General features: G+C 42.6%; 1 protein-coding gene across 7 annotated transcripts in view; it reads right to left on the minus strand.

Annotated features, from left to right (window-relative positions):
• The window catches only part of MICAL3 (microtubule associated monooxygenase, calponin and LIM domain containing 3), a 195,359-nt gene that overhangs the window by 64,097 nt on the left and 116,309 nt on the right, over positions 1-14,953 (minus strand). For all 7 annotated transcript variants that reach the window (XM_046011560.1, XM_046011559.1, XM_046011558.1 and 4 more), the window contains 3 exons: positions 14,688-14,874; positions 4,502-4,590; positions 3,639-3,726 (listed from right to left, as the gene is read on the minus strand). In XM_046011560.1, coding sequence (XP_045867516.1) covers positions 3,639-3,726; positions 4,502-4,590; positions 14,688-14,874 — 364 coding nt within the window. The remainder of the gene's footprint in view (positions 1-3,638; positions 3,727-4,501; positions 4,591-14,687; positions 14,875-14,953) is intronic.

Raw genomic sequence — 14,953 nt, forward strand, 5'->3', positions numbered from 1 at the left:
CTGACCTGACTCTAAGCCAGGCCAGTGGCATGGTTCCCCACTGTAAAAGCTCCCTTGGTTTCCAGAACCCAGGAAAAAGAAGCTTCAGAAACAGCTTCATTATTATGGTTATAATTATTTAGGACATGATAGATAAATATCTACTCGTATGTATGAAATTATACCTATATAAATATACATGTGTATATGTATAAATATTTACACAATACCATCAAACTATGACTCTTGGGGGAGGGCTGGGGAGTTAAGCAGGACTGCACAATTCTCTTTGCTATTCTAAGAGGTTTTCCAGAAATGCCTATAAGGGAAGAGGGCTTGGGAAGCAGTGAGATTCCCTAACTTCATCCTGACAGGCAGGAACCCCAGGATTGCCTGGCATTCCTTGTATCGGATGGCTATTCTGGTCCATTTAGCACCCAAACTGTAGAACTTAATAGTGATCATGCAAGGGCTGTCTAGGGACAGGGAGCAGGTGCTTGCCTCTTGTTAATTGTTAGGCAGCTTTTGAAGTTAAGACCGCCCTTTCCATCCCACTCTGTTACCTGTACTGTAAGAAAAGCTTTCTTCTCTTCCCTTATGATTCCCCATAACCTTTATGTTTCATTTTTTATTATCCTCTATATGAAATGTAAAGGGGATTTTTTAAACAAAGAAAGGATCCAAAAAAACCTGCAATTGAGGGTCTTATGTCCAAGGAAAAAATATATAATTTGGGATTTTTCTTTCTCTACCTGTTGTTTTCCCAACTTTTCTTAAAGTCGGGGCAGGTACCAGGAGGCCAGGGTAGAAAATCTGTGCCAGGTCCACTCATCTATAGCAGTTAAGTATAAGAAGCTTGGAAACAAAGCATTTACAGATTTGGGGAACAGAAAGGAGGGTTTCTATATTAAAAGCACATTATAAACAACAGTACTGTAAACCATGTCCTCCTCTAAACACTAATTTAGTAGCAGTTACAGATTAGGTTACCAGAGAGAGACAACACTGCCAAGCAGGCTGGAAAAGGTTCTTTCAACTTGTGAGTTGTTTGGGATTTTTTGGCAACAGCAGTAAGGGGATAAGCACATGAGGGAAAAGAGGGCATTGCCACAAATACAGAGGTGGCCCAGAGATAACGCACAGTAGGCTTAAGTGCCAGCTATGGCCATAGCTTTTCCAGGTCTGCCTTCTGGGGGATATGAGTCTAGGAGGATGGCTTATTTATACACAGTGAAATCAAGTTCATTCATTCGCAGCTTCTTTTTTTTTTTTTTTTTTCCATTTTAGCTTCTTCTTGTCTATAGTACAGGAGATGTACCATGGATCTGGGTTAATGACTTATCAAAGACACATATTCTGAAACCCTGAAATACCTGAGTTTTTCTGAAGCTTTTCAAAAGGAAATTCCAAACCAATCAAAGCTTTAGTGTGGGATTTAGAGAAAGACATCCCTATCAAAAGAAAAAAAGAAATCTACTTCATGCCAACTATAAAATACCACCCATAATTCTGTTCCTTTTCTATAGAGCTAGCAAGAATTAGATACCTTATGGGGAAGTGCTGGGGCTTTGGAGCACGTTCAGACTCAGCACTGTCATTTCCAAAAGCCCAAGTCCCCAGAGGCAGATATAAACTGAACCCCATTAGCCCTCAGCTGCCTTCAAGTGGGGGGACAGTGCCTGCCTCATTCATGTTCGGGGTTCAAGCAGGGTTTCCTTTGGGATGCACAACTTGAACCCCTTGTGCTAGAACAGGCAAGTCACCTTCAGAATCATGAACCATAGGGGCTGAGACGTCCTCAGGGACTTGATTCTTTCTTGGTTGACTCTTTAATGACATTGTCAGACTCTTATCTTCTCTCCTTGCTTTGTAGAATATTCTTCTTCTCTACAGTAACTTTAAATCCGTTACGCTTTCAAACTAGACAGTAAGAATGGCAAACTGAACCACATGGGAAAATGAACAAACTTGGCTTGCTCAGAAACAACCTGAACTTCATTGTGTTTAGACTTTTTAAAAAGAATGTTCTGTACTTGATACCCAGAAGGAAAGTTTCATTTCTGAGTTGTTTTACTGAGTAGCCAAGTTCCTTGGGAAATCCATCTCTGCTGGAACAAGGCCCAGACTGATGAGGGGGTGTTCTCACCTGGTCAAATGCATATTCTAGACCCTACAGCTGAAGACTCTGTCTTCGCTACCAGTACATCCCCCTGGTGCTCTGAGACTGTCAACTGCAAAAGGCTGCAAGCATTTCATGGGAAAGACAGATTGTAAAGGGTTTCGAAGCTATACTTTTCAAAGTCATTTGTGGCTTAAACATTGCTATGAAATGTTTAAGCATGCTTAATATCCCAATCGCAGGGCACTTAAAAAGCTTCCCTGGATTTTAATAAGGGCACACACAGGAGCAGAAGCCAAATTCACCTAGCTCAGCTGGGGTTTGCTGGGTCTTAGCCTCCAAATCACTGCCCTCCCTGGGCACATTCTCCCTTTCTCTAATTCTTAAGCACAGGGAGGGAAGCAACTCTGAAAACCTGTCATTTGAAAGTGGAGTGGATCATTCTCTTTTCCCATTATGGAAATTTCACTGCCAACTCCTGCTCCACAGTTTCTAGCATTAGAAATTGGGATGATCTTTAGTTTTTATATGGTAATTTTCATGAGTTTGTAAATGGCTGCTTTAGCTCTATCTGCTATGAAAGACAGAGAAAGTGTGAGAAGCAGAAACATGGCCCATTGACTTCCTCTCTCACCTACACAATGACCCTGGATTGTATACAGTCTGTGGCTTCACTGGGGGAACTGGGACCATCCAGCAGTTTGTGGAACTGGGGACACATCTCATGGGCTGGCTTGACATGGAGCAGAGAGAGGCAATTTTAAGGGAAAAACTACAATTCTTCACAATAAGCCTAATGTCCATGAGCCCATGAACTGAAAACCAGAATAAACGTTTTCAGAGGTAGGGATAGTGTCATTCACTTCCTGACACAGGAAATGATTAGTGGAAATTGAACAAATTAGGGTTTGGTCCTCATTACAAGTTCAAATGCCCCAAAGTGATTAGGACAGGGCATGGCCTATAGTGGTTACACATCAAATAGAAGTATAGTGTCAGCTTATGTAGATACCCAAATAGGGGATAGGATGCAAGAATTTCAAGTTTGGGTGAACATAAGTCCAGATCACGTGGCCTTATTACAATTCCATGCTGTCCAAGGAGTCCAAAACAAGAAGGCCCCGAGACTGGCAAGCAGCCTGTTCTGAATTCCTGTCTATCTGGGCAGGGCCTGGACTGACCACCTCAGTGTGTCTTAGAGGTGTGGGCAGCCTCCCAAGCCCCGGCAACAATGCTTTGAGGCTGTGAACAGACATTCCTGAAGTTCAGGTGATTCCGCTTACCAGATGGCGCCCCTATTGGCTCACGGCCTGCAAGTGAAACTCCCCTCTGATTTGTACCAGCACCTCCGACAGGCCATAGAGAAAGGGGACTCCGAATGCAAGCAGCTGGCACATGAAAAAGGAGTCCAAAGGGTTTTGGGCCACTTGATGCCCAATCGAAGAAATGTTGCTTTGGAGGTGCTGGCTCATCCCCTTGGCCTTGTCACAGAGGCCGAGAGAGTGACGCACCACCCAGCCAAACAAGGAAGTGAGGCTACCTGGAGTTCTCTCAGCAGGGCTGGCGATGGCGCTGGCCCGTCCACTTGTGTCCACAGTGGGGCCATCCTGCAGGGCTTCTCTGGCCTCCTAGGAAAGTCCACGAGAAGAAGAGTGACTGACCGAAGCACTCAAATCTCAGAAGGCAACGGCCCCTGCCTGGATAGTTCGCTGCTCTCACCAGTCAATCCAGACCATATTTCTCAGTCTTTCTTTAAAAACCCAGGACATAATTCATGGAGAAATCAACAGGAGTCAAAATCTAGGTCCATCTTGGAATAAGTTTCCCTTCCCCACAGGCCCCTCTGCAGTCAACAAAAGCCCCTCCAGGACAGATTAGTCAGCCTGCATGCTGACAAGGGAATACCTTGTCATGAAGGGAATACCCAGTTCACTTGGACAATGACAAGTGGAGGAGCTACTCTCGGTAAAAAAAAGAAAAAAAGTAAGAAGGAAAAACGAACTGAGATAAGTAATTCACAGAATAAAGGAAGTGAAAGGAATTGACAAGCAGAGCAGATTATTTACAGCCAAGTTCCTTTGCACAGTGTCCTTCTCTCAGAAGAATGCTCTTTACAATGACTGAAGTCTTCTTTTATATAAACAGGAGGGTCTAACACAGTCTCAAATAAATCTGACTCAGGTGGTTGATGGAACATCACCTTAGTGAAATGCAGTATCAAGATTATACTTGAAAAGTGGGTTTCCTCCCCAGTTGGACTGTGACCATCTCTCAGGCCCTCCCCATTCATAAGAAAGTCAAGTTAGTGGCTATTTCGCAGGCCCGGCTAACCACACCCTCACCTGTCACCATGCTAAAATGCACCTGCTGCTTCTCCCCCACCTACAGATGGATCACCATTACCTTTCCAGAGAGAGGAGCCACTGCCGGTCTCTTCCTCTGTGCGGAGCCGGAGAGTCGATAACAGTAGTGTGGTTTGCAGTAGAATTTACCTGTAGGCAGCAAGACACAGGGGAAAAGGAAGTGAGTGAGACTCTTAATTCTGAACTTGACTCCTTGGTCTCAGCACACTCCTGTCTATCTCCTCTAGCCACAGAGCACTGTCACCACTGCCCAGGCTTCTTGTCCAGGGAGGCCAAACCCTCCCTATAAACTTTGATTTCAGCCCTCCTCTCCCCTTTGCCTGAAGGGGGAGGGGATTTCTTTTGGATATGTGAAGGCCATTGAGCTATCACCCAATCAGCGTCTAGAGCAAAGATGTGAAACTTGCATGGCAGGGCCAGTGAACAAAGTGGCAGTGTGTGCAGAACAAAGATGTGGTCACATGGAAAGCTGGGAGTAGCATTTCTGGGGAAACCAAGAATGAACATAAGCGCAGGGTGGAGGCGTGAAGGCTGCAGGGGGTGGGGCAGCATGGAGCACTGGCTCTGACAGGACCCCCTCTGTTGCAACCATCCACAAGCCAGCCTTATGATCCCATAGTGGGTCACAACCAGCATTACAAAACAATCCCAAAACAAACCAAACAATCCTGCGATGGACTACGAATAGCATGAAGCAGTAACGTGCATTAAAGTGCACAGCGGCCTAATCAGAGTTAAGTACTAGTCCCGACAGCTTTTAGTTGTGTCTATATGTGTTTACTGAGCCCTAATGGAACATGCATTTTCTTTTGCAGGTGTGGTCCAAAGTTTGAAAAACAATGATCTTGGCTTTTCCCATGACACCGGTAGTGGGAGTCAGTCTCAAAGGGTCATTTTTTTCCTGGCTCTTTCCTTACTCCCACTTTAAAGAGCCAAGGTTTGCAAAAATTAAAGGATAGACCCTATTATAGAAACTGTTGAAACAGAAGTAATCCCATTTATCCTTTTCATTTGCAGAGGTTACTCCTTTGACAAATGAACTTTCCTGTTCTCAAAGTTAAAATAAGAGAACCTAACCAGAAAATCAGTAAAAAAGATCGATGGAAACTAAGGGCTGGCTTTTTGAAAAGATAAACAAAATTCACAAGACTTTACTATACTAATTCACAAAAACAGAAGACTCAAAAAAGTAAAATCAGCAATGAAAGAGGAGGTGTTACAACTGATACTACAGAAATACAAAGGATTGTGAGAAGCTACAATGTATAATTATACACCAACAAGCTGGATAACCTATAAGAAATGAACAGAGTCCTAAAAACATATAACATACCAAGACAGAATCATGAGGACAGAGAAGATCTGAATAGACCAATACTGAGTAAGGAGAGTGAATCAGTAATCAAAATCCTTCCCAAACAGAAAAGTTCAGGACCAGATGGCTTCACTGGTGAATTCTACCAAATTTTAAAGAATTAACAGCAATCTTTCTCAAACTCTTCCAAAATATCAAACAGGAAGGAATACTCCCAAACTTATTTTACAATGCAAGCATTACCCTGATACCACAATAGATAAGGACACGACAAGAAAATCACAGACCAATATCCCTGATGAACACAGATGCAAAAATTCTCAACAAAATACTAGCAAACCCAGTTCGACAGCACAGTAAAACAATCACTCACCACAACAAAGTGGGATTTATCCCTGGGATACAAGGATGTTTGAATATACACAGATTAGTAAACGTGATATACCACATGAACAGAACGAAAGATAAAAACCATGTGATCTCAACAGATGCAGAAAAAGCATTTGACAAAGTGTAACACCATTTCATGATAAAACACTCAACACACCTCAGTACAATAAAGACGATATACAACAAACCCACAGCCGACATCATTCTCAAAGGTGAAGGGTTGAAAACTTTTCCTCTCAGATTTGGAACACAAGGATGCCCACTCTCACCACTCCTGTTCAACAAAGCGCTAGAAATCCTAGCCAGAGTAATCATGTAAGAGAAATAAATAAAAGGCATCCAAAAAAGAAAGGAAAGAATAAAGCTGTCTTTGTATGAGGATGATATGATCTTGTATGTAGAAAATCCTAGCCTAGACCCCACTGAAATACCACCAGAACTAATTAATAACTCAGTAAAATTGCAGGATAAAAAAATCAACACAAAGACAGCAATTGTTTCTACACATTAGCAACCAAATATCTGAAAAAGTAAAGAAAACAATCTCTTTCACACTAGCATCAAAAAAATAAAATACTTAGGAATAAATGTAATCAAGGAAGTGAAAGATCAACACACTGAAAACTACAAGACCTTGATAAAAGAGACTGAAGAAGACACAAACAAATGGAAAAATATCCATGTTTGTGGACTGGATGAATTAGTATTGTTAAAATGTCCATAATAGGGCGCCTGGGTGGCTTAGTGGGTTAAAGCCTCTGCCTTCAGCTCAGGTCATGATCTCAGGGTCCTGGGATCGAGGCCCGCATCGGGCTCTCTGCTCAGTGGGGAGCCTGCTTCTCTCTCTCTCTGCCTGCCTGTGTACCTGTGATCTCTGTCTGTCAAATAAATAAATAAAATATAAAAAAAAATAAAATAAAATGTCCATAATACCCCAAACTATCTAGAGATTCAATGCAATTTCCATCAAAATTCCAATGGCATTTTTCACAGAGGTAGAAAAAAATCTTAAAATTTGTATGGAGCCACAAAGGACCCTCAACAGCTAAGGCAATATTGAGAACAAAGCCATCATACTTCTTGATTTCAAACTCTATCACAAAGCTATAGTAATCAACATGTTTTTATTGGCATAAAAACAGACACACAGATCAATGGTGTCTAAACATGCAGAAATAGACGCCAGTTTGAGAAGAGAGCCAAGCATACTTGATGGGACAAGGATGGTCTCTTCTATAAATGGTGTTGGGAAAACTGGACAACCACATGCAGAAGAATGAAAGTGTATCTCTATATTATACCGCTCACAAAAATGAACTTGAAATGGATTAAAGATTTAAGTGTAAGGCCTGAAACCACAAAACCACAAGAAAACAGGGAAAAGCAACTTGACACTGGTCTCAGGAGTGATTTCTTAGATATGACAGCAAAAGCACAAGCAATAGAAGTAAAATCTCTACAAGTGGGACTATATCTAAGTAAAAAGCTTCCACACAGTTAAGGAAACAATCAACAAAATGAAAACGCAGTATTTCTCCTTACAGAATGAGAGAAAATTCAAATCATATATCCAACAAGGGGTTAATATCCAAATATATAAAGAACTCATACAACTCAACAACAAAAAAACTAACAACCTGATTTTAAAAAATGGGCAGAATTGAAGAGATAGTTTTCCAAAAAAGGCTTGCAAATGTCCAGCAGGTATAGATGAAAAGGTGCTCAACATTACTAGTTATTAGGGAAATGCAAATCAAAACCACAGGATATCCCCTCACACCAGTCATAATGGCCATCATTAAAAAGAGAAGAGGTAAGTGGTGAAGGTGTGGAGAAAAGGGAATCCTCATGAACTTCTGGTGGGAATGTAAACTGGTGCGGCCCTTATGGACAGCAGTATGGAAGTTTCTCAATAAATGAAAAAAGGGGAAGGACATAAAAGGCTAAAGAAATCTACTTCTGGGTAGATACTCAAAGAAACTGAAAATCAGAATCTTGTAGAGCTATCTGCACTCCGATGTTCATTACAGCATTACAATGGCCAAAATATGGAAATAAACTTAAGTGTCTGTCAATGAATGAATGGATAACAAAGATGTGGTACATGGACACAAGAGAATATTATCCAGCTATGAGAAAGAAGGAAATCCTGCCATTTTTCATAACTTGGATGGACCTTGAAGGCACTATGCTAAGTGAAGTCAGATACTGAAAGACAAACACTGTGTGACTTCACTTAAATGTGGAATCTAAAGAAGACAAACTCAGAGAAACAGAGAGCAGAATGGAGGTTGCCAGGGGTAAGGGGTGGGGGACATGATGAGATACTGGTCAAAGGGTACAAACTTCCAGTTATAAGATTATTAAGCTCGGGGATATAATGCACAGCATGGTGGTTATAGTTAATCATACTGTATTATATACTTGAATGTTGCTAAGAAAATGGACCTTAAAAGTTCTCACCATAGGGGCACATGAGTAGCTCAGTCACTTGGGCATCTGACTCTTGGTTTTGGCTTGGGTTGTGATCTCAGGGTTAGATCAAGCCCTGTGCTGGGCTCTATGCTCAGAGGAGCATGGTGGTGGGGGGGTTGGGAGGGAGTGGGGGTGTCTGCTTGAGATTCTCTTTCTCCCTTCCCCACTAACCCGTGGGCACATGTGTGTACATGCATGCTCGTTTGCTTGCTCTCTCTCAATAAATAAATAAATAAACAAAACAAACAAATAAATCTTTTAAAAAAGAGAAGATTCTCACCACAAAAAAGAATTAGGAACTATGCGATACAACGCAGATGGTACCTAATACTATGATGGTAATAAAGATGGGGGGGTCATCCGGGGTCATGACCTTAGCTGAAGGCAGATGCTCAACTGACTCAACTGACTGAGCCACCCAGGCGCCTGTACCTTATTCTTTTTAAAGAATGCTCCTGGGGTGCCTGGGTGTCATAGTCTTGTTTTATTATAGTATCAGAAAACTACAGTTATAGTTACTTTCATTCCTTCTATTTTTTTCCTGCATTAGTTTGCTTTCTTCTACTAAAGTAGAATCCTAGGTTTTATTTTATTTTATTTTATTTTATTTTAAAGATTTTATTTATTATTTGACAGAGAGAGACACAACAAGAGAGGGAACACAAGCAGGTGGAGTGCGAGAGGGAGAAGCAGGCTTCCCGCTGAGCAGGGAGCCCAAAGCAGGGCCCAATCCCAAGACCCTGGAATCATGACCCGAAAATCATGAGCCAAAGGGGGACGCCCAAAAACTGAACCACCCAGGTGCCCCAGAATCCTAGGTTTTAAAATACAACTCAATAGGCCAAACTCCAGGGAGTCCTCACTGAATTCTGCTAGAATATCCTAAATTAATAAAGAAAAGACATTTAGGTTTCAAAACAAGTCCCAAACCTAACCAAAAGGTAATTTTCAGGAAAAGTCCAAAAAATTGTTTTCTCTAAAAATGCAGTGTCATGTGATGGAAGGAACATGAGCACTGAAGTCAGATCTCAGTTTAAATACTGTCTCAACCACTCAATAGCCTTGTGAACTATTTAGCATTTTGAAACATGTCTCTTCATGTAGAATATGAAGATAATACTCATAGGATGAGATAAGTAAATGAGAAATCATATTATGTGTTGCAGGTACTCAATATCTCCCCAAACCACTTCTGAAGCTCAATTTGATGGTACTTTTTGCTTCTTTAAAGTATTTTTTTAAAAGATTTTATTTATTTATTTGACAGGCAGAGATCACAAGTAGGCAGAGAGGCAGATAGAGAGAGAGGTGGAAGCAGGCTCACTGCTGAGCAGAGAGCCCGATGTGGGGCTCGATCCTAGGACCCTGGGATCACGACCTGAGCCGAAGGCAGAGGCTTTAACCCACTGAGCCACGCAGGTGCCCCTGCTTCTTTGATTAATAACAAAAAGAGCTAATTTTTACCTAACATTTACCATGTGCCAGATACTATCGTAACTATTGTAACATCTGCCAACACATTTAGTCCTCAGAACACAATAAGATAGATATTGTTACTCTCCACCTTTTTCCAGGTGAGGCACAGAAGGGTTAAGCAACCTGCCTGAAGTGCCCCCACTCTGTGAACCTCACAGAAGATTTGAACCTAGGAAGCCTGGCTCCAAAGTCTGTACATTTAATCACTACTCTATGATGTCTGTCTCAATCAGTGAATATAGCCACGCTAATGTTATAAACTAACCACAAATTATGGTTGATTCTGCCAAGCCATTGATTTTAGATGGTCTAAATAAATTAAATCTTGGTAATTAAATATGGGCGTGACTGGAAAAAGAAATTAGAGGAAACAAATGGCTAAAGGGCAAGATTAAGGCATAATGGGCCATGACTCATTCATTCAACAGCTCACTGAATGCCATCATAGGACAGGTACTAATCTAAACACCGAGAATGTTCCAGTCAAGAAGAAAGACTAGTCTCTGCTCAGAAGAGCCGAAAATGTGTAAATAAGCACCAGGTAGTGATGAGTACCACAGATCGGGAGGTCTGCAAATGCCTCTCAGGGGAGGGACTATGTAAGAGAAGCTGTGAAGGACAAGAAGCCCACCCCATGAAGATTAGGGGGAAGTGCATTCTAGGAGAAGAGATAGCTAGAGCAAAGTCCCAAGGTAGCAGCAGCCTAATCAGGTTTATGAAATGGAAAGAAACCAACGTGGCAGGAGTTCAGCGAGCTAGGGGATAGCTGGCAGCAGAGAGGAAATGTAGACTGGGGTAGACAAGCAAAGCTCTCAGCCTGAGCGGATTCTATCTGGACTGCAGTAGATGTTAAGGGTATAAAGCAGGAGGCTGGAAAGATCTGATTTACATCTTTTAAGATCCCTCAGTTGCTTTGTGGAAGCAGACCACAGCAGGCAATGGTGGAGGCAGGGAGACCGGTAGTCCCGGTGGAAGATGCAGAGGGTGATCAGGGCAGTTGATACTCGAAGAGACAGAGAGCAGTGGACTGTTTCAGGCTTGTCGCTACTAATGTTGGCCCTTCATAGACCATCTTAGCAGATAGTGGGTTTTCTCTCCTTGAGATGAAAGTTTAAGACCAGAAACACTGTCTGATTTAGAGTCTTTGTCTTAAGACTTGGCAGCAGTTGGAAATAAGCTAGTATTTGGCAAGAGAAAGAGGAGCTTAGTTTTAGGGCAGACTGCATCCTTTTAAAAGAGCTGAAGGGAAGACTAATCAGGGACAAGGGAAGAACATGGATATTTCTCTGAAGTGTACGATTCTCAACTTGCCAGTGTGGAGCTGACACAGGCGCAAAGTCACTAATTCCAGAACATCTGACCTGGAGGGATTCCAGAGGTCATTTGGTGCAAACCAGCACTTACTAGTTTTGTGTGAACCTGAACAAGGAACTTATGACTTCTCTGAATTTGCTTTCTGGATTTGTAAAATTGCAATAATGTAACTAGTTACTGTATAGGGTTGTTGTGAGGTATGTGTGGTATGTGTTAGAGGGCCCACCACAGTGCCTAAGTTACTTCTTTTCTCCTATAAATGACCTATGACTTCCCCGTCTTTTTCTTATCTGAGGCCCTTCAGTTAGATTTCTGAGTCACACAGTAATGTGGATAAAGAACAGACTAAAATTTCAGGATCCCTAAAATTCCATCCTTTTCTCTAGTTCTTTTCTCAGTCCTTTGTGGAGGGACTGGGGTTAGAATTTGGGGAATTGGTTTAGATCTGTTGTCCTCGCCGTCAGTGTGAACAATGCACTCAACCAGCCTGGCCTGCCTCGTCTGCTCCCAATGTCACGCTCTTTCCCATCTAAGCTCCTGTCATTCTGTTGTTCTCTTGCCTGGCATGCCCTCTCTTCCTCCACTGAGACATTTTATATTTACTTACTGTCTCTCAGAGTCTAGCCTAAGGTCAGTTCAGTCATTCCTAAAAACTGGGAAGCTTCACTGATTTCTTCCTCCTTTGAACTTCTGCAAAGTTAGAATCTGTATTTTGTCTCTGAGCCCTTAATTATATACTCTTCATCATCTGTTGTTGCTCCATGTGCCCTTGTCTTATCAGGCCCATCAGAATGTAAGCTCCTTGAGGAACATTTTACCTTTTGTCTGCATCCTCAAGAGAATGTGGCAGAGATGAGTACACAATCAATGGGCAAAAATACTTGGGGATTTATTGGCTGGACCTTGAAGAATCTTCTTTCCAGAAAGACTTCAGTAAAAGGCTAACTAAAATAACCTGAGCATTAAGGACAGTTAAAAGACACTGCTGGGATCCACCTGCCAACCCCTATCCTTGGAGGTCAAAGGCATTACCGAAAGAGCACGTGCGCGTGGGAATGGTGCCAGAGAAAATTTGATACCTAAGGATATACTTTTGTTATTTAGATAACTGAACTCTTTCCTCACAGGGTGGTGCTTTTTACTAATGTTACAAAAGGCAGGTACCATTATGGAAAGAGTTAGCTTTTCTTCGTTCACCACTCTGGCTCCTTTACTGCTACTTCTGACAGAGCTACCTATTTATCCACTATTAGCAGAGCCTGGATGGCTGAGGTGACTCATAGGTGACTCCCTCTCCTATGTGACACCATCTTACTATCTCCTCAGTCAAAAATTACCTACCAATGTAGTAATGGATGTACAATACTGTAATTTATTTTATTTTATTTATTTTTTTTTAAAGATTTTATTTATTTATTTGACAGAGAGAGAGATCACAAGTAGGCAGAGAGGCAGGCAGAGAGAGAGGAGGAAGCAGGCTCCCCGTGGAGCAGAGAGCCCGATGCGGGGCTCGATCCCAGGACCCTGAGATCATGACCCGAGCTGAAGGCAGCGGCTTAATCCACTGAGCCACCCAGGCGCCCCAATACTGTAATTTATAAGACACATGTATCAGAAAACCAAATTTTCTCATATACATTTGGTCGAGGTCCACAGTTCCTGACTCAGTTCCAAATACTTGAAATTTCCTAGATAAAGGTATCTTTTGTTGTAATACTTAAGGTGACTTTTAGACGCCATCCAAGGGCAGGGGTTGGTTTCCAGAAGGATGAACAGTGGGATTAGAGGGTACCCCCACCTCTCCAGGGGAGAGGACTGGAGTTTGAATCAAACAACGCCCAATCATTTAGTCAAAGATGACTGCAACGAAACCTCTGTAAAAACCCAAGAGGATGGGGTTCGGAGAATTTCTGGGTTGGTGAACACGCTTAGCTGCAGGGAGAGTAGTGCATCCCTGGAGAGGTGGCCCATGAAAGCTCTATGCCCTTTTTCCAAACCTTGCCCTATGTATCTTTACGTGTGGCTGTTGATTTGTTGCTTTTATCATAGTCTTTAGCCAACTGGTAAACCTAAGTGTTTTCCTGAGTTCTGTGAGCCGCTCTAGCAAATGAAAAGAACCTAGGGAAGAGGTCACTGGAACCTCCAATCTGCAGCTGATGGTTCAAAAGCACAAGTAACAGCCTGGGGCTTGTGACTGGTGTCTAAGTGGGGGGGTGAGGGGCAGTCTTTCAGGCCTGCTTAACCTGTAGAATGCGATACTATTGCTGGGCAGAGTAGATAGGGTAAGAATTGAGCTGAATTCTCATACACCCTGTTGGTGTCAGAGAATTGCTTGGTGTTATGAGGCTAGGGGGGGTGAGAGACTCCCCCCACTCCTAGATTGGAATTGGGTCCGAGATTACAAAAAGAGGTCATATAATGCCACCTCTGTGAGGACTCCTATTGATCTAGGTGTTTTCATTACTTTTGAATCAGTAAGACTGCCTCTCATGAAGTTCCTTCAGCACTCCACAGGAATGAGTACAGTAATCATCAATGTCTTTGGTGACCAGCTCAATTAATCTTAAAGAGTTTTCAAATGATAGGTATGTCAGTCTGCCTCTGTCTGTCTGTCAGGCTTTGTCATCTATTTGTATAATTCCCCACCTTCTGCTCCATTAAGGTCTTTCATTATAAAAACAATATATGCCACAAAAGGCCAGGGCTTGAACAATCTGGTAAATTAGATTTAGATCCTGCGCAACAAGCTCTCAATTCATCAGAGATACGCTGATGCTAGAGAGCGACATCCTTCAGAAGCAAAGTGTGAGAATCCAGGCGGCATGAGATCCAGGCTGTCACTGACCTGTGACAAGAGATATGACTTCGACAGATCTGTGATTTCCCCTCCCTAAAGTAAAGACAAGAAAAGCCTCATCCTCTTTGTGTCCCTTTTATTTTAAGATCCCACCCTGAAGTAAGAAACAAGTGTCTATGAAGCCAGGGAAGTGATTTAGGTAAACACATGCCATTCTCATTACCATCACTGCTGAGTAATTCTATGCTACAGCCTGGTGACTTTAGGGAAATATTTATAAGAAGGAGTCTCAGAGAAAAAATAAACAAAGAGTAGAGGGAGATGGATGGGAAGGGTTAGGAGAGGCAGAAAAAATGTATATATAAGAACGCAGTAAAGAGGCCCTAAGATCGGCTCACGTGGAAAATAGCATGGGTAGGCCCAGTTTCTAAGTATGGCCGCAAGGGCAAACGGGCTTACCGTCCTCGATGTCATAGGCATAGGCAGAGAGGCGCAGGGTGGTGGCGCAGTACTCGCATTTGAAGCAGCTCCGATGGAAGAACTTGCCCTCAGCACTCAGCCTCTCCATCACGTAGACCCGCTTCCGGCAGAAATAGCACGTGTCGCTGCCTCCCAAGTTCTGTGGGAATTCCTTCTTTATCGAGCCCTGTAATGGGGGGTGGTGGGAGGCATGTCAGGGCAACACTTCTCAGGCATACCTCCAGGAGGTGCATGACCTCTTCATA

The sequence above is a fragment of the Meles meles genome, chromosome 7 (assembly GCF_922984935.1).
Source record: "Meles meles chromosome 7, mMelMel3.1 paternal haplotype, whole genome shotgun sequence".
NCBI lineage: Eukaryota > Metazoa > Chordata > Mammalia > Carnivora > Mustelidae > Meles > Meles meles.